This window comes from Halichoeres trimaculatus, unplaced genomic scaffold (genome assembly GCF_033239565.1).
Source record: "Halichoeres trimaculatus isolate MK-OKI-2021-1 unplaced genomic scaffold, fHalTri1.1 fHalTri1_scaffold_6, whole genome shotgun sequence".
Classification (NCBI taxonomy): Eukaryota; Metazoa; Chordata; class Actinopteri; order Labriformes; family Labridae; genus Halichoeres; species Halichoeres trimaculatus.
This window is the reverse complement of record NW_027437184.1, coordinates 28,889,283-28,914,526: the sequence shown is the minus strand read 5'-3', so window position 1 is coordinate 28,914,526 and position 25,244 is coordinate 28,889,283. Positions and strand designations below refer to the sequence as shown.

General features: G+C 40.2%; 1 protein-coding gene across 3 annotated transcripts in view; it reads left to right on the top strand.

The window, feature by feature from the left end:
* LOC141791520 (cell adhesion molecule DSCAM-like) overlaps positions 1-25,244 on the top strand; it is a 146,634-nt gene that overhangs the window by 21,756 nt on the left and 99,634 nt on the right. For all 3 annotated transcript variants that reach the window (XM_074672068.1, XM_074672067.1, XM_074672066.1), the window contains exons 2-3: positions 15,083-15,400; positions 15,521-15,670. In XM_074672068.1, the coding sequence (XP_074528169.1) occupies positions 15,083-15,400; positions 15,521-15,670 (468 nt within the window). The remainder of the gene's footprint in view (positions 1-15,082; positions 15,401-15,520; positions 15,671-25,244) is intronic.

Sequence of the window (25,244 nt, the reverse complement as noted above, 5' to 3'; positions counted from 1 at the left end):
AGTTTGGTTTGTCTTGGTACGGCATACATTTTATGGCATTTCCACTGACTAATCCCGGGACAGACCCCTTAATAAGCGAAACGAGCCATCCCATTCTTTGCACCCTTTCTTAGGGGTGCCAGACTAAACCGCTCCGGTCTCAGAAGTTGGAGCTACAACACTGCAGACCGTTTATTGGTCAGAAGAATAGTCACTTACGGTACGACGGATTTTATATTTGTACCAGCTTTGACTGCTACGATTAGCTCTCTGTGGATTCCAATCCATTTACTTTCTTTTTTCACGATGAGTTCATTGAAATTGTTGTTGGGTAGAATTTTGGGTAAAAGTTGGGTCGAACACATAGGGTTTATGGACCGGTACCGGTCTGTGGGTCAATTGGTACAGAGCCACACATAAAAAATACATAACTTACATTATTTCAGTTTGATTTATTATCTGATTTTGAATGATGTTTTACTTTGAAAAATGACCGGATTCTCTCTGTCATACCTGTCTATGACTAATTCTTGACGCCAAACCTTTCTTTGGGTTGACAAAACATGTTGCTCTTTTTTTCTTGATACATTTTCTGTATGTATCACAACAACCCGAAATTGTAATGTTTTTTGGCTGTGATAATCATGAGGTAATATCTGTTTTTTTAACCCTTGTAGAAATAAACAGAGATTGCACTGTAAGGGGGAATAATGCTCAATGTGTGAGCACAAATACTACATCCCACCTTTGCACAAGTCAGCAATCCCTGTTAAATGCCTTGTTACTTGTGACTGGACACTCTGCAGTGCACGCAACACACCAGTCTTTTCACAACCAACGCATCGTTCATGTTTTCCATGAGTAACCTGATACTTCACACATATATCAGAGTCTCACATTCTGTAGCAAACTGGCTAGACAGTCAGACCAGTCAGGCAGCTGGGTCTGTCAGACACAGACAGCAGAAAAGGTTAACAAAAAAAATATATTTTTGACCTAATCCTTGATTAATTTTTGGGCCACCTCTTGTAGAAAGAAGCGTCCTCTGTAACAGTAGCTCGTCTCCTGACACTTGACTGTGTCAACCGTCAGCTGAGCCCATGTCAGTCCTGGTGTTCACGGTCCTCTAGACATCAACACTCACCCCCCACATCCTTCTGACACGCCCGCATGCACTCTCCTTGACCGGAGCGTGTCTGGTGCCCTTGAGCAGAGTCTTCCTCCACGACACGGCTGCATCAGGAGTCACCTGCAATCCTCGATTAGAGGCGTCAGCGGGGCCTGCCACCAATAGGTGCTGACATCTGGGACTGTGCCAAGCATTATTTCACTCTGCGAGAAGAAGGGACTCACCTCCCTCACCCAACACGACCCCCCCTTTCTTCCTGCCCCCTCCTTTCAGCTTTGAAAACAGAAAAGGGGAAAAAAGAGGGTCCATCTATTATACATGTGTTTGATTCATTATTAAACAATATCACTTTTTCCTCTTTGTGGTTTGGCTCATGGAAAACTGATGTCGATTAAGACTCAGCACAGGCGGGCATATGGTGCCTGTCAGCGAAAGCGAGTGTGTTTCTGTGTGTGTGTGTGTGTGTGTGTGTGGGTATGATAGGCACGGGAGTGCATTGGTGTTATCTCAATATCTTAATAGCCCGAGTTTGATGCCAAAGACTGAGATTAAGTGACTTTATGGATCTGAACAATTTGTACATTTCTGGAATTAGAGTTAGAGAGACATAAACAAGGACTTGGCAGCTTTTCCTCATATGCCCTTTCTACCTAAAGATTTCCAGACCGGAACCTGTTGTAGCCTAAAATGTAGAATTATTTTCAAACAGCTGCTTTGTTGTGTCATTTGAAATGTCTCTGCTAATGGTAAGATGAGAAAGTATGAGTGAGTATTTTCTCTCAGTGATGTAACACTTGAAATCCTAACTTAAAGGGCAACTCCTGTTTTTTGACACCTGGACCTTATTTATAGGTGTGTGCATGCTCATATACTCACTCAGACAAACATCGTGCAGCTCGGAGTCCTTCAGAAGTTATTTAGATCCAACCAATTTTAGCCGCACTTAGCGGGGGCCACGGCAAGGGAGCTTCAGCGCGGGACATAATCTCTGCAAAATCGCTCATTTGAGCTATATTTCTTCATCCATTATACTAGCATTGCCTTGTCAAATTATAGTGCTGCACTTCTTTCTAATTGTGGTGCACAGGAATCAATGTCTTTGATCTTTGTTAGTCTTGTATCAAAAGCCCCGTTTCCACCAAGTTCGGTTCGTCTCGGCATGGCACGCAACTTGTGGTGTTTCCATTGACTGATGGGGACAGATCCCCAAACAACCGAAACGAGCCATCCCACTATTGGCACCCTTCCATAGGGGTGCCAGACTAAACCGCTCCAATCTCAAAAGGTGGAGCAGCTACAACACTGCAGACGGTTGATTGGTCGAAAGAATCATCACTTACTGTGCGACAGCAGCTGCATTTCTCCTGGCAGCACACAGACTTCTCTGAAACAAAGCTTGATTGCACTTTGTATCAAAGAGCTACATGCCAATCACATAGAGGACGAAATGCTGGATGTTTTCCATCGTTGCTCTTTGTTTACTGTGTCGGGTTTTTCTTCTTCGCTGGATTTATTAGCAGTGTACATTGTGTCACACTGCTATGGCGTCAAACTGTCGTATTGTCATGCTATTATGTTATTGATGCGGCTGTCGGCATTTAGCTTACACGCCGCTTACTGCGAGGGGACACAGTTGGCTATGGAAACACAAACCGGACCAGGCTTAACCGAGCAAACCCCTACCGAACCGTACTGATCCAAACCGGACTGCTTGGTGGAAACAGGGCTAAAGTTTAAACGTTCTTGTGACAACCCTAGCCCATAGCAATGTTAGCATGGCACCACCAGCTAGCCTCAAGGAGAAAAATGTGTCTCTTGTAGCAAATATCTGGTCCATTTGAGTATGACATAGTTCATGCAGCACATAACTTCTTTTGAATTCTCCAGACTACTAAAATAATGCTTTGTGCTTTGAATTCTCAGTGACTTCAGACGCCTCACACATAGATCAAACTGCTAACAGTGCAGAGCTAAAGGCTAAAATGAGAGAACAAAGGCAAAAACTTGTGAATATAAAGAACAAAGAGATTTCCAGCTATAGCTTTTAGACCTTTTCAGCAAACATTTTCATAAGAGTGTATTTCATTTTTAAGTTTCCAAAAAGCAGAATTATCACCAGGGACTGAAACCCTTTGAGATGTGGACCAAAGTGTTAGATACTGCGGTCATAATCTCCCAGTCAGGCTGACAGCTGACCGGCTGTCGATAGCGTCTACATAAATCTTTCATCTCCTGCTTTAAGATTCAGCTCGCTCTTGTTTTGATCTTTCTCCTGTGTTCCCGGTTTTATTGATAGACCCTCATACGAGCGCCTCTTCCCTCTGCAAGAACAATGCCTTACAAATCTCTAAGATGTGCATTTGTACGTGTTACATCTTACTATTTCATGACAGCTGTTAATGAGATTATTATTTAACGGTACTGAACACAATCACACTCTGTGACAGCCAGCAGCCACCCACATACTGTCTCCTCTGCTTTAAACCCAGCATTGTAACAAATCAGGCTGCTTTTTCTTCCACTGATTTATGACTGAATATTCACATAAAATCTTTTTATAATAGCTAATCATACTTATGTAATTTCTGCTTGGTTGGATAATTCTTAGAAGGAAGTATCCTGCAATAATTGGCCGTCATTTAAGTTAGCATGGGAAAGGTGGGTTAATTTCAACACAGGAGGATTTTTCAGCTGAGATGAGACCACGCTGAATATTGAAACATATCTTGTTTTCCTTTATGGTGTGTTTTTGTTTTTAATGGATTTTATTCCCTGTAAGAAGATGTATTTCAGCTTCTGTCTTGTGCAACTTATATTACTCAACACCCACCTGACTGCTCTGCTCTAGAAAAACTGGCTCTGCCACAGCTCCAAAGACAGATTTTTTTTTTCAGCATAGTTGTTTGCTCAGGGAAGAAAACCCAAACCACTTTCAGACAACTTCCACAAAAAAAAAAAAACAAGTGGTTGAATTTTCAATTCAAAAAACTTCTGCTAGCGCTACCTTAGCTGTCATTTTGACCACCTATATTTGTCTAAAATGATCTGCGTTAGCTCTAATTTGACCAGGCCACAATAAAAGTTTATAACTTTTAGAACTTCTTCTTAAAATTTTAGTAAGAAGTGCCGCAAGGATGTGACTCTTGCAATCAGATTTTTTTTTAACACTACTCAATGTCCAAGACGACTTTTGGCAGGATGCAGAGTTATTAGGTTATATATTTAGTCATGATTATGCAGGGCTATTGTTTGAAATATGAAAATAAGCAACTTGTCAGTGCTAAACTTTGCCAGCTGGTGTAGTGTTGTCATAGGGACTTTCGGTGCTGTAAATGAATAGGTCAAGTCAGTGGATTGTGAAAAATAGCGCTTAAAAATGACCAATTTTGGTGCTAATAATCTTGTTTTAAATTATGGATACTGCATACATTGATTTCTGAAGTGAGACTATTCAAAGATGGCTTATAAAGTCCTCAAAGGGCCTTTAAATAAATGCAATGAACCTCTCTTAAAAGGAAGGGTTGTTTGTAAACACATCATATAAACTAAGCTTTTTCTCCTTGGATCAGTGCCAACTCCAGCGCACACTCACTGCCTCAGACCGTGCCTACATGAACACACTCACTAGACCAGCAACCAGCTACAGCATCGTGTGTCTTCGTAGGACAGACTCCAGAGCTATGCACTAGATCTGGCATGTTAGCACAAGCTAATCACGGGTATTTGACACATTCCTGCTCAGCAGAAAGCCAACTTGCTCTTCGTCCCGAGTTGCTCTCCAGGTTCCCAAAAGCGAGTTGAGCCAAGCTTGACCCTCATTTAGTAAAAGGCTTTAGTCTGTTTGGCATTTTGTTTCAATTTGGTCGTGTTTTTCTTCCTCGTGCTGCGTCCACTATCACAGCCACTTTGCATACTTACCTTACCTTCTCCCACTCACCACTCAAAGTCACTTGCACACTGGGTGCGCTGTGATTGGCTGATGTAACCACGTTATCTCTCTGCCCAGAAACATCTCACTAAAACCAAAACATCAACAAACAGGCTGAGTAGAGGGTTTGAGGCAGACACAGACACTAACACACATGTATAGAGGCTGGGAGGAGATGATTGAGCAGAATTATTCCTGTAAAGGTTGACATTTTATGTTTTAGGAAAACCCTGCAGACTCTACTTTTAACCCCTCTCTTGCTGCAGCTACAGATGCGAACACATCAGAGGAGTCTGTTGGTAGGAAGATGGATGCAGCGTGAGACAGAAGCTTCTCTTCTGGCCCTCTCCTTTCTTATGCATTGTGTTTTTTTGCACCTGCATCCTTGTGCCAAGGTGGAGCTAGTCAAAATGTGAGAGACAGGGTCAGAGGAGCGTGAAGGAGAGACGAAGGTTACAGAGAAACACCAGCAGACAAAGCAGAGCTTGGAAATGAAGAACAGTAGAAAGAGAAATGGAATAACAGAAAGTGTTTATCTAAGGAGGTTGTGGCAGAGAATAGAGACGGAGCATACCTTTGACCCCAGCCATGACTTCTCTCTTACCTTTCTCTCTTCTTCTCTTTCAGTATCTGTTTATAGCTGCCTGCGTGTCTTTGTTGGAGTGCTTTCCAGTTCACCCGCCTCCCCACTCAGCCCCCCCTTACCCTCACGGTTTTTCTTTCTGAAAAATAAATGCACTCCCACTGTATCTATCTGAACTATTGGGATCTGGTGGATTTCCGTGTCCATCAGGCTCTCTCATCTTAAGGACTCAGCCACCCAGAAAGGGTCTGTGGACATGGTGGTGGTGGGGAAGTGAGGGGGGTCTCAATTTTTCATGAGCTGGTGCAAAGCGGATTGAGACAAAAGCAGTTATGAGGCTGTTCTCTTATTCGCTCAGTCACCTTTGAAACACAGTCACAGTAGAGGCTGCAGGGTTGCCAGGTTGAGTATTTTTGAGGCCTAACCGTGCACAACAATGGAGACTAATATTATTTCTTACCCATCATTTCTGTAAACTTCCCTTTAAGTTTGAAACAAGAAACTAAAATATTGGTGTTAGAAGTTCCTGTTTTCAGTTCAAGAGGAACCAAAAATAATATGTGAGCAGGTGTTGGTTGTATGCTGTAGAACATTATGGGTGAGGAACTCTGAACCCTTTGGCCATAGTATAACACCTAGACCCATCAGCTACAATGGGACAATAATTACGTTTTTGATTACTCTCTTTAAACAGTAGGGGTAAGTATTGGAAAAAACCTTGGAATATGATATGCATCACGAAACTTGGGTATGACACCATAGCATCATGGTATATCATGATATCACAATATGGTGATTTATTGTGATATTCTACACAGTTAACTAATAAAAATAGAGATGATGTTTATGTAAATCACACAATAGTAATGATGAACTCTAAAACAAAAAGGAAAATTAAGTCCAAACTACTTGATTGAAAACAACTTTTCTAATTCATTGTTTTTAAAATACTAAAAGTCACATGCAGTGTTGCATGCATACACTTTACTTGAAAACATAAAGTGCATCAAGTTTGTCACTTAAACAACTGTGGCATTTAACTAATGTTGTAAAGAAATTGTTGGGTGAAAGACATGGTCGTACTTCAATATCTATTCAGTAAGAGGAAGAAATACATAAATAGAGTTTCTGTTGACAATTTTACAATATTTATTCATCATAAATATTGTAAAATTATCATGCCCATGTGAATACATGTGATATGTAACCTCACATTTTCGAGCAATAAAACAACTCAAATGTGAGACTTTAAAGTTGAAGGAGCTGGCTTAATGCTGCTGCTACTGCCTGCTTTGGCTGCCGTTTTGTAGTTGTTTGGTCCGATGTGGCCTCCGTCCTTACAACACAAATGACGTGCACAGTGCCCCTGACTGGTCAGGAGGTGAATTGATTCAGAGGATTTGCCAAATCGATATTGAATTGGTTTCTTGGAAGGTGGGAACACATCCATGATAAGCTCAATCAGACTTTGTGGGGATTCTTGTTTGTTAGAACGAAAGGACCCAGTGTTAAAATCCAAGTTAAATTAAAAAAAAAACTAGCCAACTGAACACAAATAAATGAGGTCACATTGTGGTGTGGTCAGGTCACTTGGAATGACTGTAAGGTAAAAAGAAACATCATCAGTTAAAACAGACACATCTCCGTTAGAGAAGTTGTGACCATATTTTCAGCTTTTTTAAATTCATGTCACTCTCATAAGTATATTTTTTAGCTTTGCCTTTTTGATCTTTCACTCTCACACATGATGATCAGAACCTGTAAGAATCAATAAATCTCAAATTTGCTCAAAAGTACTAAACCAGGGGCATAGATACAGGTCAGACCAGAGGCTGAGTTTAAGTCAGGCCCCCTGAGGTTAGCCCTTGAGTGTGCAGCCTGGGTTCAAATCCAGCTCACATGTCACTCCTCACTTGCATCCTGTTTCCTGCTCTGTGTGACGGCCTATCTTAAAAACAACTTTTTCTAAATTGAATATCTGACACTTTTGAGACATTTCTTTCATTTCTATCCTTATTACATGCATTTTCATTTCAAACATCTTCAAATCACATTATTTAGTTCTGTAAAAGTCATTCAATACTGCGTAATGAACCTATAACTGCTGCTGTTTGGTCAATAAATTATCACAGACCATTGAGTCCTGCATAGCTTCTAGACTTCCAGTGAGGTCTATTGAAGTACATGAAGGTGAAAGTAGTCACTATCTGGTTCATTTAGCTCTACAGTTTTAGTTGCACATTTCCCAGATATTTTACGGTGAATTTCAGTGTATTTTAGTCAGGCTTATTGGCTACATTTGGGGCTCGTACTCCACCAGTAGAGCATTTGTTTGGCTGTTGGGTTCAAACAAAATCAAACTCTCTGACTTTAACTTTACTACTGTAGAAAGGATGTATTTGTGGTATAAAACCACACATATAAATCACATCATACAAAGATACTATTTGATATAAAACAAATATTTGGTTTTGGACGCAGGAGTTCAGACGTGACTTATTTCATGTACTCTACATGAATCTGCTGAGCTAAGAGCTGCTCGTTGATACATTATGAGCCGGCTGACTATCCCTTACTCAAAGTAAAGAAAGCGCAGCCTCTGCCGCTGTACGGATGATACAGTGTCACTCTAACAGCTGTTGATAGGAGCCAATATATCTGTTATGGTGCCAAATTAAGTAAATTGTGTTGAAATATTCATCCAGTGATCATTCAAACAGCCACATTGGCTCCCTGCTACCCTCAACAGATGCTGAGATTTTATGATCATCTCCATGGCAGATTGTTGTACTCGAGAAAACCACTGACAAGCTGTTACTCTGTGTGATTACATGGTCGTAAATTAACCCTTGATAACTTCCTTGTGGATCATTATGCGTAGTGAGCCGTTTAATATGCCTTTTTTAAGCATATTCTCAATGCCTCTCCACAGCGCCGCTTCCTTTAATTTGTGGCACATTAATGTAGAATACACATCCAGGCCTATACCAAGATAGGCTTAGGGATGGGTACCTTTCACATTTGAAATGATACAGTACCAATGCCCGGTACCTGGCAATCGGTGTTGATACTCAACTGTACCAATTTTAGGTTCTTTTGTGTGTTTATGTGGTAATAAATATTATTATTTTTTTAATGATAAAATCTCAAAGTTCCTCAGTTTAACATATTTATTCCTAATATATAAACTTGTAATGCTGTGTTCCTATTCCAGCATGGAAAACCGCCTACTTTTCCACTCCATCACAGTCACAAGGATGCGTTCAGGTACCTGAACGTGGTACTGCTTGATTTTACGTGAATTGGTACTACAGACAGAATTCAGTCAGTACCTATATAGTTACCTAATTTGGTACCCATCCCTAGATAGGCTCAACAGGCACCCCAATAAAATATATCACAGTAAATGTGAAAATTAGGGATTCACGATACATATTTTTGAGCTTATACTGATAATAACTCAACTTTGATATTAATAAAATTACTGATAAATTACTGAAGTCCTTATTCAGCCACCACCAAACTAAGCATTCTAACTGAACTTGCGTCTAGACACCTGTGGTAAAAGCTAAAAAAATGATACTGCTGTCAATCAGAGTGTGAATGTGACTAAAGTCTTGACTTGAGATACTTTTCAGCTGATGAATTTATTGGTTATGTACCTCTGAAAGTTATCAAGGTCTATAAATCCAGCGAAATTGTCACTAATGGTTTTAGCTTTGGTTCGTCTGGTAAACTTTCTGCCCGTTGTATCAACACCGTCTTGCTTGCAGTTTTTGTTTTTGGTGCTGATGCTAGCTGTAGCTACTACTGCTTCGTATTTCTTAAAAAGATCTTTGCCGCAATGACATTGTTTTGGGTAACTTAAAAATTAGCTGTGTCAAAAATCAAGGACAAGTTGCGAGCATGTTATCTTCCACTGAAACAGCTCAAAACATCCAACCATGGATGATGGTGAAATCCTATAACCCCACCTACTATGTCAGAATTTTTAGGCCCATTTATGACTACATGAAATCAACTTTTATCCTTTGCTTTTATTGGAAGAAATTATATCTTCAAAATTGTACACAATGATCAAATGTTCTCTTTATTAGGCCAATGACTTGTTGGTTAATACCCATTGTGCATCCCTGGACAAAGTAGTGATTTTATAGAGTAAAAAGTATTGACGTTCGTTGTCCCAACAAATTTATGCATTAGATTTTATCAATAAACTTTGAACAAAATAATAAATAATTTAAGGATCTCCAACTATGCTGTTACAGTATGTTTTCGATATTCAAGGAAAAAAAAAAGGGATTCTTAAAAATACTTGAGATTATTTATCTTCCTGTAAATGAAAAAAAAATGGATATTGTTTGTATATTGTATATTGTTTGATACAAAAATAAATTTGAGACTTGAGGAATAGTTAAATTAAGCTTTAACTTTCAATAAGGAATATATATATATATATATATATATATATATATATATATATATATATATATATATATATATATATATATATATATATAAATTTATATATAAAAAAATATATTTTTTACATTTGTTTGTGAATGAAACAGACTTTGGTGCCAGAATCATTTTAATGTTCAGGATTTTTAAGCCTAGTAGCCCTAACTGTCTCTATTGATGCCACTTTTGTGCATTAGAACAACAACTCATCGTTAAGCGACACCTTAATGTCTCTAAACAATGAGTGTTTTCAGGTTATTTGTGGTCAGCTTTCAGCACAGTAATCAATAAAATAACAAACAAACTGAGAGCTACCCTGAGTCACGACTCCTCTGCCATTTCTCACCACCTCACGGAGAAGAAAATTCAGCCTTGTAGCTGTCGACAACTACAACCGTTTGCCTTTCAACACCTCTGGGCCGGGCCCTCTGAGTCCTGCATGTGTGAAGTGAGTGCAGCTCCAAATGTGCAGAAACATGTGTACGCCGTGCTGTTTGTTTGTCGTAACAGGTTGAACGACCGGTGGTTGGAAGTGGCCGGTGATTTGAGCGCGCTCATTAGGAATTTATGAAGCGCTAAAATGTTGGGTCTCCAGGGAGGGGGGATTGGCAGCTGTCGCACAGGCAGGCAGGCGACAGGAGGGGAGAGCCTGCAGCAGAGAGAAAGCACAGACTGTGGATGCTGGAGAGATAGCTGAAATATTTACAGTACAGTGTCTGCTCTGAGCACCACCAGTGAGATTAGATGTTGTCCCTCATTTTCTGCCTGAACTCTTTTGCCAATAGGTAACATTTTAACAAATATGCCCTGCAAATAGGGGCTGCATGGTGGCGTGATGGTTAGCGCTGCAGCCTCACAGCAAGAAGGTCACCGGTTCAAATCCCCACCTCGGCCGGAGGGCCTTTCTGTGTGGAGTTTGCATGTTCTCCCCGTGCATGCGTAGGTTCTCTCCGGGCACTCCGGCTTCCTCCCACATTCCAAAAAACATGCTCCCCAGGTTAATTGGTCACTTGAAATTGTCCGTAGGTGTGAGTGTTGTCTGTCTCTATGTGTCAGCCCTGTGATTGACTGGTAACCAGTCCAGGGTGACAGCTGGGATAGGCTCCAGCCACCCGCGACTCTGAACCCTGCAAATATAAGTAATTGTATTTGGAAAAAAAAAGGAATAGAAAAGAAAAAAAAGTTAAACTAAGTATGCATCACAGGGATTGCTTTGCTTATCAAAACACATTTGATGGCACATAAAGGATGAGTGTCAGAAAACTTGGAAGAAAACTATTAAACATTTGCTCATGAGCAGTTTTTGGAATAACGGTGTCAAAACTAGTGCCGTTACTTACGCCTTTACTAATGCCATTACTTTTTCCTGTAACAGACTAATTTAGAATTTCGTAATTTTGTTGGTTGTAATGTCGTTACTGTTACTAACCGTGAAATATGGTGCATTATTATGTAGTACTATATACTCACAAATCAACATGCAGAGTCACTTGAGCACTTGGTGCGTTGTGATTGGCTGTGTGTGGCTGTGTGTGGTTGTGACCACATTTACTCTCCGCCCAGAAATGTCTCGAGACAATCAAAACATCATACAGGCAGAGGAGAGGGTTGAGGCAGACACAGACACTGACACAGATGTATTAAGGCTTAGAAGTGACGATTGAGTAGGATTATTCCTGTAAAAGTTGACATTTAATTTTTCAGGAAAATCCTACAGGCTCTACCACTGAACAATACACAGATTTTGGGTCTACTAGAACCTGTCGATATAAGATTTGTACAGAATGAATAGTTAGTCCTCCTGTTTGTTGACTCTTGGTACAGTTTACTTTCTCTGCAGCTAAAATAACTAAAAACTGAGAAAAAGCTGTGAATTTACTGAACAAGTCCTCCACTCCTCACAGGCTGCAGCCAGTTGGCATACCCTGGCTTTGGTCCAGCTGTGTGGGTTGTCCATTACAGCTCAGAGTTGCATTGTCAGTTTTTCACCAGCACAGTAACTTACTTCAGGAGAAGTGCATCACATTACATTGACTTGCTTCATTCGTTAAGATGACTTGGAAACATCGTCTGTGGCTCACCGTATACACATCTACATGACAAATTGACTACTGAGCAGCTTTTAGGGCTGTTTCTGTTCCCCACTTTCCAAATTGTAATCATGGAAACAGATTCACAGTGACTGTCTGAAACGTCAGCAACAATATAATTGTAACAATGATAGATCACTTATTTAGATCCAAGATGAAACATTTTGGAGGTGACAGAGGCTTTGACAGATTTTAATTCTGATGAAAGCATCTATGCAAATGAGTTTGGCTGAAGGAGGGGAAAAACACCAAATCGTAAAAAAAAGGAAAATACCACAATGATCTCATGAACACATCTAAAACATCGACTTCATTTACATATGTACTGTTAATGTTTCTGTATGGTTATTAGAGCTTGAATAGTGATGTTTTGTGGCTTGAGAAATGTGTCTGTTGTTGAAATATTGACCCCCGAGGCTCCTGACGAGAAAGGCTCAGTGGATTTCTGAGAACTGTGTCTGCTTGTGTTTGGCCTTCGAGCTTTTCAGCTGGGTCCAGGAAAGGTTTGAAGATTATTTATGTGTGTGTTTTGTCAGGCTGCAAAATCTTCTGATTACTGTGATTTAATGACTGCTTTGCCTTCAGACAGTAGGGGCACTGAAGATTGTTTTTGACATGTTGCAGCACTTCCATTGTAGTGTCAAGCTGACCCCTAGCACCAATGCTAAACAGAAATGTCACATAAAAAAGCTGCCTTAATGAAACAAACACAAAATTAAGTCAACATCAGACCGACTGCACCTAAACTTGAGCTTGTATGGACTCCTCCTTCTTACAACTGCATCTAATGAAATGCTGAACTGTGGCGCTACTACATCCTCAAACTTTACTCACACATAGGGGTGCCTACAGCACACAATCTCTGATGACATATGTGGATTTCCAGCAAGTGATGTGTCTCTATTTGTTGTCAGTCTGAGCAGTATTGACCAGTCATGGACCAGTAGGCTTTGGTGTCTGCAGGGGAACATGTCTGGATGGAGAGCAAAAGCAGGCAGATAGCATGCCACTGAGAAGACATTCTGACGCCAGTTGGTTGTGACTGAGGGCGGCACCCAGTTTAGAAAAATGAAGCTTGTGCTAAAAGTTGCTGTTCCTTGAAAACCCGTATAGGGCTGGCTGCAAAAAAACAGAAAACCACTTACACACCAAGTTAAAAAATTTAGACTTATGGCATTAAAAACCCAAAGAATGGCTTTGGTGTGGAATGCTAATTTTGCTATTGGCACACACTGTGTGGTGGTTGAATTTTTTTCCAACTCAGTGGCTCATAAGATATTAGGATCATGTAATTGTCCAATCAGAGACACAGCTTAGCTCACATGACTGATGAGCACCCTATAGCTGTTAGAAAGCTAATAGCCAACGTCATACCTATTATGGCTGGGACTATGGATTGGCTTCACTTCACTGTTTCAGGAACAGGCAGTGATGTCACAGGAACTGTGTTTTATACAGTTTGTGGTCGTAACCTACCAACATATTGTTTATTTTATTTAACAGACATCTCAAAGAACTGACAGACAGTTTTAGGCCAAAAAAATTAAACTTGGACACAGATCAACTAAAAATACCAATCAGCAGTTAGATTTCCTGACTTTCTTGAATGCATCATTGTTTATTTCTTCTTTTTGTGGACAGATCTGACATAGTTTGCAGTTTCAAATGCATTTTCTTAACATAATGTTATTTTGGCAAACTAAAGACTCACAAGTTAAAAATTCAGCTCAAAACAGATGAAGAGGTGTTTAGGACACTGTGACAGATAATTTCATATCAGTATGTACACTGTGGACAATTCAACAGAAAGTTATTGTCAAAGGCACATATCACTGCCTTATATCAGACAATTGCAAATGGTTTCAGAAGGGTCCCAAGATGAACAGCTAAATAAGACACCAGTCAAACTTAATATCAGGCATAACATTACCCACAAAGCCAGCTTTCTGGGAGGGAAGAGTCTGTTGTTGGGACCACACCGACATAGAGAATAACAATAGAATTGGAGGTGATCTTATCCAGAGATGCACCAGCTGTGAAGAGCTGAATCAGCAAATGTTTAGGATACCGACTCAGCTGGTCAGTTTTCAAGCATTTATGTATTTAAATTGTTTCTTGTTGTCCCTCCTCTTCAAATGTCACTTGACAAACAGCATGTTGATGATCTCTTTAAAAGATTGTGTAATAATCCAACATAGCCGCTGTTTTTCTCACATGTTTAACCATAAAATTAAAAACAGTTTGTTCAACAGGTAACTTCTTCTGACTAATATGAAACCTCTCCTCTGAATCAGCAGTTAGATACACTAGCTATGAAAAATTGATGCGATAATATAAAAATTAGCTTATCTGGGTGCTTATATCAGTACATGGCACATTCTTTGTGGCTATACTGATGTCTGTCAAGACACAGCTGCAAATCTTTTAACAGTTAAGAAAAGAAGAACACCATCACTCGGGGATGTTTTTCACAGCAGAATCACTAAAAGCTGCAGATTTTTTACCAACCTCACTTGAATCATTCAGATTCAGTTTCCTGTGTTGTATTTACAGAACATAGGTGTCGAAACTATGAACATGTATGTTGCCTGAGCTCTCTGCTGCCTGTGTTATTTAACATTCACCACTGCTCTCACAGAATTTTGCTGCAATGTCTCTTCATAGACAACAAGAGGCTCACTCCTGCAACCTCGCTCCACTGCAGTGAGCTCAGACACAATGGTCAACCAGGGAAAAACACACTCGGCCTCAATTCAAAGAAAACACAGACGCAGGATTCAGAAGTTCCTTTGTTACATAATGGTGTTTAACAATGGTGGATTTAGTTTGTGCTTCATTTATTTAAGGTCTTTGTTATGCAATCATGATTGCTTGTCTAACGTTTGTGTTTGTTTCTCCTTCCTCTTCAACAGTTTTCTGTGAAGATCTACGTTCCAGCTTATATTTTGTCAATGCATCTGTGCAAGAGGTAGTGTTTGCCAGCACCACAGGGACATCGGTGCCCTGTCCCGCCGCCGGCGTGCCCTCTGTCTCACTGCGCTGGTACCTGGCCACCGGCGAGGAGATCTACGATGTGCCAGGGATTCGCCATGTGCACCAAAATGGCACCCTTCAGATCTTCCACATCCCCCCTTCCAGCTTCAGCAAACTCATTCACGACAACACCTACTATTGCACAGCGGAGAACCTCTCAGGGAGAATCAGGAGCCAAGATGTCCACATTAAGGCCGGTCAGTTTCTGCTCATTAATATTAACACTCAAACTTTGTTCTTAGCGAGGTGGATTCATAATGAGATGTATCTTCAGTTTTCTGTCTAAACACAACACTCCTCTTTGTCTCTCTCCCCAGTCCTACGAGAGCCCTACACAGTGCGGGTGGAGGACCAGAAAGCCATGAGAGGCAATGTGGCGGTCTTCAAGTGCATTATCCCTGCCTCAGTGGAGGCCTACATCACAGTTGTGTCCTGGGAGAAAGACACACTGTCAATCAACGCTGAAAGTAAGTCACAGCATCTTTCTTTGTTACAGGACTGATTCGGACTCTCTCTGGACGTATTTACTGTTCATGGCAGTGGAAACTCCAGCACCAGTGCCACAAACAAAAAGATGAAATCACAGGTCGGGGTCAGGTTTGGTTGGACATTCACTGACTGTTTTCGAATCCATCGTCACAGCTCAACACATTCTCAGTGAGCTGCAAGACATGACTTCTTATCATAAGTGACTCAACAAATGAAAAGTTTTGACTGATGTTATTGTAGAAAAGGAGACACATTTTTAAAAATCTTTTGGTACTTCTAGTGAAATAGGCCGCACACTTTGTTTCTGGGGGGTCTCCCTAGGAGAAGAGTTGTGTGATGATTACCGTTATGTTCAGCAAAGTCTACAACACTTTTCCTAGCTGTGGATCTCTCTCTTTCGTACCATCTGTTTTTGCCATGTGGATTTTAAAGTCCCTTCTGCTGAGCTTAGACTCTGATAACTTGTAGTTGGGATGTGAGTGTTTCATTGACTACTTACTGAAAGTTTTTGCCCTTGTTAGTTGGCACCAGAATCACTGATTGGTTCTTGAAGTTATCAATATAATGGCCCCAAATGCTGGTCAAATATTGTGTTGTAGCTACTGCTTCAATCCCTTCTACTCTATGCAATTCTTTACAACCAGGATGCAAACAGGCACAGGTGAAAAATGGCATCTCATAGTGTGGTGCAATTTGTCACTATTTCTTAGCAGAAAGCTGAAATAAAGTTGTGTGTTAGTTGTATCCGGTTAAACTGGGATTAAACTACTCAACTATGGCAATGTGTAAAAACACAGACACAGCTAGCTGCTAATGTTGGCTACACACTTGCAGTTTGTTACAAAACCGCTAAAAAACTGTAATTTTAAGTGTTTTCAGAGTGTGTTCTTACCTTTAGACTCCATGTCTCATCAGAATCTGATTTTTTTTTTCAACAACTTTGGGATTAGTTTTATTGTATTGCTTCTAGTATAGACCCACACTGACCTGTCAAAGACTCGTTCCACCCTCCTCTATTTGGTCGTTAAAGAGTCTTTTTTTTTTTTTTTTTTATCAAACTTTATTTGCCCCGTTTAACCTCTTTTTTACTAAACCTATGACTTTGACCTGATAAGGGGGAAAAAATGTTTGGAAGTTGAATTTACCAGCCTGGCCTTCACTGCTGTGTATCCAAGTTTTCTCTGTGCAACAAATTCCTCTTAGGAGTGAAATACTAAAACCAAATGTGCTACTCCCTTTCTCATAACCAGCATTTTGGTCATTGCTCTGAACAGGATGTAGCCGACTATTTTTTAGACCAAAATAAAACATATTACAAGTTTTGTCATCTTTTCAAAATAGACTAAAATTCTACAGCATAAAAAATCTGGATGGAGTGAATCAGATTTTCTGTTTTACTGATCTCAATCACTTCACTGCTTTACAGCTAGTACGTAATGTTGATGCCTCGAAAATGAAAAAACCAAGATGCGGTGAAATGATTGAATGCAGCAGAGGTGAGAAGCTAAGGTGTCTGTTTCAGACTCAGCATTTGTCTTTTTATTGATCACTGATTTGGTTACATTGGATGTTGACTGTGGATGTTGACTAAAAAGCCTTAGCTGTTTCCAGAAAAGAAAAGATTTCACTCTCTTTAACTTAAACTTACATGCTGATGATGTTGTTTTGTTATGCTGTGTAGTGTGGTGAATATCTGACTGCAGGACATCATTCAGAGTATCTTTGGGTCAACATTTCTTTTTTTATCATAAAAAACAAGTATAAATATTTGTTAACATTTACACACTTGAATCAGTTTTAATAGCTTTATGATCTATTTAAGTTGTATAGACTGATGAAATAAAGAAATATATGAAAAACCCCTGAGAAATCTCATAACAATGTGATGTACTACACACATTTGCACTGGTGGACTGTCTGTGCTGCAGACTTCAGAGGGTTAAACGATGTTTGTCCTGGCCTAATGACATTACAAGCAGTGTTCACCATGTGATGAGCATTGTGATGGCAGAGGTGTGAGGTCTGAAGTGACTCTACCGATCATCTGGCATGAACCAAGCCTGAACTACCCCACCAGGACCAGTGTGTGTGCGCATGTGTGTGCGTGTGTGTATCCACGTCTGTCTGACCCAATGACAGCGAGGTCCCGCTCCTCTTCCTGGTCTTCCACGGGAGCGCAGGCTGCCAGCCATGTCACTTAGTCTCAGTGTATTGACCCATTTGTGCGGCTGATCGGAGGCACTGCAGCTCTCCGATCATTCAAATCACTTAAATGGAACGCTTGCCTGCGTGATTGTTTCCCAGCCCTCCGGGGCAAATTCACTTTATATGGGGCATTTAGCAAACTCAATAGACAAGAGCTAATGTCATTTTGCTTTTGGATGGAGGGCAAATGCTGGCTAGCAACTGCTTTTTTTGTTGACGTTTCACATTTGTGTACTGAGGCGAAATCATCCGTGTCGAAATCTATAGCAATCTCTTAATTGTCCATAAAGGGATCTGCCGCGAGTGTGTTTTCTTGTTGTAGTATCAATGTTTCCTGTGGTGTTTCTTTGTTTCTATGTTGGATTTGATCAATTTGAAGCTTTATTGTTGAGGAATGTCCAGACTGGATGTTTCTGCATCTTTACAGATGTTCAAGTTCCAACAGTTCCGGCACAAAAGTGTTCATCTCGAGCAGTAAAAATCATCACATCTTTAGCCGTCAGCCATGTAAACGCTGTCAGAAAAATCACCCAGCCACCAATCCACTGCTCTCCTCCATGTTAAATAATGGATGACGGAAGCCTATGAATCCATGAGCAAATGGTCTTTATTCACGTCTCAGTGCACGCATCCGACTGACGCACCGTCCATTCCCCTCATCCTCCCCTACACACATTTTAAGTGCACTTTGTCTGTGAGGCTCCATGTCGATGAGCCTATATGCACACTAACTGACAGCTCCCTGAAAGATGGCTTAACCCCTCATCTCGAAGGTCGAGCTTTGACGTTTTAATTTTTAATGGTTAAAAATAATATCAACACTTTGACTTAAAACAAAAAACTTTGTGAAATATAGCTTTTCTGTCGCCAATGAATAATTTAGGGCGCTCTCCAGTTGTGAAGGTGTAGCATGATGTGAGACAGGCCTTCTGTTAGTCTCACCGGACGAAGAGCTTTTTTAGTCGGCTAACAAAGAAAGCACTCCAAGAAGCCATTAGAAAAGAATGGAAGATTATGGTGAAAAAATGCATTCAGTCATCCAACAAAAGTAACATCACAGATACTGCAGCTGTGTTTGTAAGAGGTTTTAAAGTGATCTGAGCTTTTGTTAGAACTATAGATACTGATTTATGAATGAACAAGATAGTTGCTCACTAGTTTTACCGGAGAAAAAAAGGTCAAATCTGTCAAATCAATTATTTTCCTTGTTGATCTCTGCCTTCTTTTTCTTTTTTTTTTTTTTTTTGGGGTAGCAGACACTTTCTAGCCATCATGTTTGGAGGTTTCATGATTGTTAATGACTTTGTGTTTACTTTGGCCTAAGTAAAATGCTGAAGCAAAAAAAAAACAACAAAAAAACAAAACAACCAAGCAAGTGAATCGCTTGCGTGTCTGCTTGGGGCATGTAAAAGCTCTGGAGGCCACATATTTGCTGATCCTTGACTGGAATAGCTCATTTCTCCCTCAGGAAACTCTGTATGGCTGACATTTTTCTCTAACTCATTATTTTTCAGGTACTACAACTATGAGTTTTTCAAAAATAGGGGCAGCTGACTTGACCAATAGATGGTTAAACTCTAGCAGCTAGAGAGGATGCTAAAGACCCTCCTTGAGCTCCACCTCTGTGCAATTTGTTACGCTGATTGAAGGGTAAAATGAGTCAGCATTTACATTTTACAAAGTCTTCAAAACTCTCCATTGTAAACCAATGGGTGACATCATCAAAAATAGTGTGGACTTTTTACAGTACACAAGTAATTCAGTAATTCACATTTAAACTGGCCCTCTTGTTCTCCACTCAGGTTTATTTATTTACTGTGTCTTTATCACATCTATTTGAATTCAAGTCACGAAGTGAATTTTTTTTTTTCACTTTACCAGATTCATACAACAACTTCAGATTGGCTTCTAGTGACTTTCCATTATTCAGGCCATTAATACACTATATAACAGAAAAAAATAAGGTACCACAATGTGACAGTAGTTCCTCATTGTATACTGAAGTTATTCTCCAGCAACCCAGCAGTGTGTAAACATACATTTTAAAAGCTCAATTAAAATAAGGTCAAGGGTTTTGAACTGCAACAGTCAAGTGATTGACACAGTAATGTATTACAGTTGAATACTATTAAAAATATCCTGAAATGGGCTTTTCTTTACAATAACTGTGTTGAGGACATCTTTGTGAGACTTAGTTTTATTAATTAATTAATTAATTTATTCATTTCAAACTGTGCAGCTGTCCTGGAGAGATAAAGAAAAGAATACACTTCATTCAATGCAAAAATTGTTTATGACTCAAAGAAATTAGTTATTAAATCAATTTAATTCTATTTAAATGGCTGATTGTCTTTTAGTCAGCAAATGGACAGTTAGTGCTACATGGATGGTGGTTGACATTAAAATAGTAATAACACTATGAAATGGGGTCAAAAGAAGCATCTTGCCCATGTTTGCCTTTTTGTTTCTGTCCTCCTTTAGGTAGAACTTGTGCTTTTTACATCTTTGCAGCAAATTCACCAAATACTTGGATTCAAAACAGCAACTAGTCTCTCTTAGCTGTGTCTAACTATACAAACAGATGGGAGTTATTTCTTATTCCAACAGTACAAAAGCTGCACACACTCGTTTATCTACGCATCAATACAACAGCTACTAACTCTCCCAACTAAGAGGATTTGAGTCATTGTTTGGCGAGGGGGAACCAATCCGGACCCAGTTTGCTCATGATGGGTTTACTGGTTACAATTTGTGGAAACAATAGGAGAAAAGCTGCCATTGTCTAATTTAGCTCCAAAAAAAGGCTTCTCTGGTGTGGAGGGATGAAAATTAGCCAATGTGGTGGTCAGTTGGTTGCTTCATTGAAAATGAAATATTCATTTAGCGGTGGTATTTTTCAGATTTTACCACATAAAGTTTTTTTTTTTCTTTTTCGTATGTCTTTGGATGAGGAAAATAAAAGACTGATAAGTAGGTTGGTTGAGTCTGCTTACTCTTGAAATTTCCCAACAGTATGGAAATGGATGTGCTGATGGAGCGATGATACTTTGGTGAAATGAGTGTTTGTTTTTCAGTGACCTCAGGGTGGAAACAGCTGCCTCCTGCACAAACAGCCTAATGGCCCACAGCAAACAGTTACACAAAGGAAGAATGATAATATATTCTTCTGTATGGAGATGGCGGTAACAATACAAATGGAAAAAAGGGATTTTTTTTTTAGGTATGAGGAGAGGGAAGTGCTCCTAGTTAGATCTGAGATTAGTGACAGAGAGGGCAGGTGGTTGAACAGTCCTGTTGGTGAGATGAAGCCTTTTCTATGAGTAGAGTAGTATCATCAAGAGGAAAAAAACAATGATGTTATCATAATCCATGTCTATGGTCTTTAAGTTTACACCAAATAAGTCATACTGAACTAACTTATATGAGTTTACAATTTTAATTTAAAGATCCTAATATGGCTTTAAATATGGCAGTGTTTTCAGTTGTTCATCCTGTCTTCCGCAAAATAAAAAAAGAGGAGACCACCTAAACAGAGAGGAGACAAAAGACAAAATAGAAATATTTTTACTTCATCCCCTAGTTATCTGTGTTGTTTGCTGTCTCATGGTGTGAAGGCCCAGGTGATCACTTTGACATTTTGAGTATCAGCATTAATGAAGCTCAGGAAGAGATTAAAATCCACCTCAGAAAAGAAACCCTGTGCTTTGTGTAAAAACAGAGCCTGGTGTTAAAGCGTGCACTTCCTGCAGTGAAGCTTCATGGGATGCGTAGTGATGGACTGTGGCTGGATGCGGCTGTTTCTCAGTGCAGGGCTGTTCCCCAGGTGCAGCCTGTGCTGCAGTCACTGAGGAGGCCTTGTAGTCATTTGCCTTGGCCTGATGCTGCCTGCTCTGCATTCAGCACCAGTACGGCCGAGTGGGGGCCGACCCCCCAGCACTGCTGCAGAGACTTGCACACACACACACACACACACACACACACACACACACACACACACACACACACACACACACACACACACACACACACACACACACACACACACACACACACACACACACTGGGGCTTCTTTTCATTCAGCACACGAGCTAAAGCACAAGGGCCGTCGGCCATCACACTGATTCTCTCTGCTCTGCTCAGCCTTTCCTCATCTCTCCCCTGGCCCACTCTCCTCTGCTCATGCTCCCTGTATGCACTCTGTTTCTATCACTGTTCCATACACATATTCATAGATAATTAAATGGTTAACTAACAGCTTATCTCCACAAAACCATGAAATAACCACCAGTGATTAAAGGTTATTATTAAAGGTTAACCATTAGGTATCTTGTATGCAGCATCACTCAGTGCTGGTGGGTTTGGTAAGATGTAGAAACAGTTGTTTGAGGATTACACAGATTGGTCTAACACTCAGTCTGGCCATTTGCTAAACCATCTTGAGCATTTCACAGTTTCTTTCATGTTTGTTGACATTTGGGATGTGTGTTGGAGTCATTTCTGCAGCCAGTCTCGAGCCCTGCAGCCATTGCCGAGAGGGAGAGGGAGGGGAGCCAGCCTCACTGTTGGTTTAATTGGCTGTGTATAATGGGTCTTTGAAGAAAATATCAAGAGTTACTATCAAAAAGGCTGCTGGACATTATCATGAGATGCCCAACGCTTCTGATCCATCTCCCCTCCCCCTTTATTATAAGCCCAATACTCATGTCTGTGTGGAAATGTGCACAAAATATGCTAACCTTTGTATTTCCACTTACCCTTTTAGATATGGTGATTATCATGTTTTCTGTATAGGTCAATCATGATATTTATGCTGTTTATAATATATAGTTCTGTGAATCTAGCATTGGCTTACTGGTGAAGGCCTGAGGCACTAGGAGACACATTAATCTGAAGATTATATCTGAAAAGTCTTATTGTGCTTGAGTTGTCTGTCAGGCATTTTAAAGTTGTTTTGGTTTGGTAACAAAGATGAATAAACTATCAAACACTGAAAGTTGAAAGGTCTGGATAGGACAGATGGTTGGAGATGGCAAAAGATCTAGTTGTAAGAAAAAACAAAAATAAAAAGTAATACACATTGTACTGTTAAAGAAAGAGTTTAATATTGTGACTCTAACATGTTGGTGTCAAAGAATGTTCATTGTGGGGATAAGTCATGATTTCCGATTATTGCAACAATAGTTTCATTTAAAAGATTTAAAAAGTTCATGGGACTATTATTTCATCCTAACCCTAAAACACTTTCACTACAATTAGTAACAGCATCACTAACACCAGTGATGTATTACCTGATACTTTACAACACATTATATTGAAGTATAACAGTACACGGCAAAGTCAAGAACTTTCCTTGGAATCAAAAGCAGACTAAAAAGTAAGGCTCTTAAATTTGTGAAAAATCAAGATGATCAATGAAAAGTTCCCTAAAAAAAAAAAAAAAAAAAAAAATTGAGCTGGGAGTTTTTTTTCCCAAGCCATCCAATTCTAGGACATGTGAGCCTTGTCCATTAAAGGTTGGAAAAAAAAAAGATTTTTTTCAGTGATAAATTATGATAAAAATATTTTACCCTTTAATCAACCAAACACATGTCTGTTGTAAGAAAAAAAAAACAAAAAAAAAACAGGCACAGTAGTGGCCTGGCGCTAACCGGGGACCCACAAAACTCAGGCAAACTCAACATTGAGAAAGTCATGTTAATAGATTTTCTCAGTTGAAAATCAGCTGGCGATAGTGTTCTAGGGTTAAAAACTTCTCTTTTCAATTGCCTTTGCTTTCCCCTGGTTGTTTAACAGTCATTTCAGAGCATCTAAGAGCTGTTTTCTGTTTGGCATTAAATTACAAAATTATTCTGTAATACCAAAAGAACAGCCCAAATAACACAAGGAAGTGTAACTACCAGTTGCTGGTGAAAGTGGAACAGTGAAACTTGAGAAAAAAACAGACTCTCAGAGTGCTAAAGAAAAAATATCAACGTAAAATGAGGTGAACAGCAAGCTCTACTCAGTAGCATATACATAGATCATATCCACATCTGACTAACCTTCATCATCTTTGCACAGTCATCAAATGGTTTGGCAGGGACCTGTTTGAATAATGTGTTAGCAGTTAGCAGCAGCAACCAAATAGTATTTTTTTAATAGTATTAAAATGTCCATTCACAATGAAAGATGCTATCAGAGCTTCCACTTAGTTTAGCTCATCTTGTTTCTCTAACTGCCGGACATATCTGGCATCCACTGCTATGTTTTCACATCTCCAGCAGACGTCCCCTTATTTAATAGAGACTAAATTTGTTCTGGGACAAGAATTGTCCGTTAGTTTGACATGCTAGCTTAAATGTCCTCACAGATAAGTTGTAATAGTGATCATTTCAGCATCTAAAGTCAATTATAGACCTGTAGCCCCCAGGACAGCTACACTCATTCAGCTTATTCAGAGAGGTATTCGTAAACATTTGAAAGCTTTCTCAGTTCGCATTATTGTGTTATTACCATGTAAGAGCATCATAAATGGGATTAGGAGAGAGATTATGTTTGTTGGCCATTGGGCTCTTGCATCAGAGTTTATTTTTAGATCACCTTCCTGAATCTCTTCCCTCACTGTAAACAGGAGTCTGGAGAGAAGCGGTAATCATTCCTCGTATGGCGTGTGGTGTAGCCCACAGGTAGCGTGGTATAATGAATGTCTTTTGTTGGAAGCAGCCTTGCAGCTTCGCTCGCTGATGGTCTTGCCCTTTTCTCAGATTGTGATGTAGGAAGCGCAGCCATTGGTGCAGCACAACCTTGAGCTGGGGGCTGGGGTGGCTGGGTAATGGTTTTACTGGTCCCTGTGTGGTGGAGATGTGAGGGGAGAAGGAGGGAGGGAGGGAAGGTAAGGAGGAGGAGAGAGGATAGCTAACCCCCTCTTTCTCTCCATCCCTTGCTTGCTCACTCGCTCTGTCGACAGGCAGGGTTTGGACTGTGACGTGTGACAGGCGGGATGTCGAGTCTTTTTCCAGCGTTGGTCGTTCTGTCTGCCCATGATTGGCTGGAGTATTGTTATTCACACAGAAAAATGGGTCAGGTGGCCTGTGGAGAATGGAGTGTTTGTATGGATGGACGGACAGCCAAACACACACACACACACACACACACACACACACACACACACACACACACACACACACACACACACACACACACACACACACATGCATACCTACACATGCATCCCACACGGCAGCAGGATTAGACTCTGCAGCAGAGCGCTGGTGGCAGATAAATAACAGATAAATGAAAATAAATCCAGGTTATGTGTTAAGCGTCTCTCATGTTGAATTCAGCGTGTTCTCTCACAAGCTGCGAGC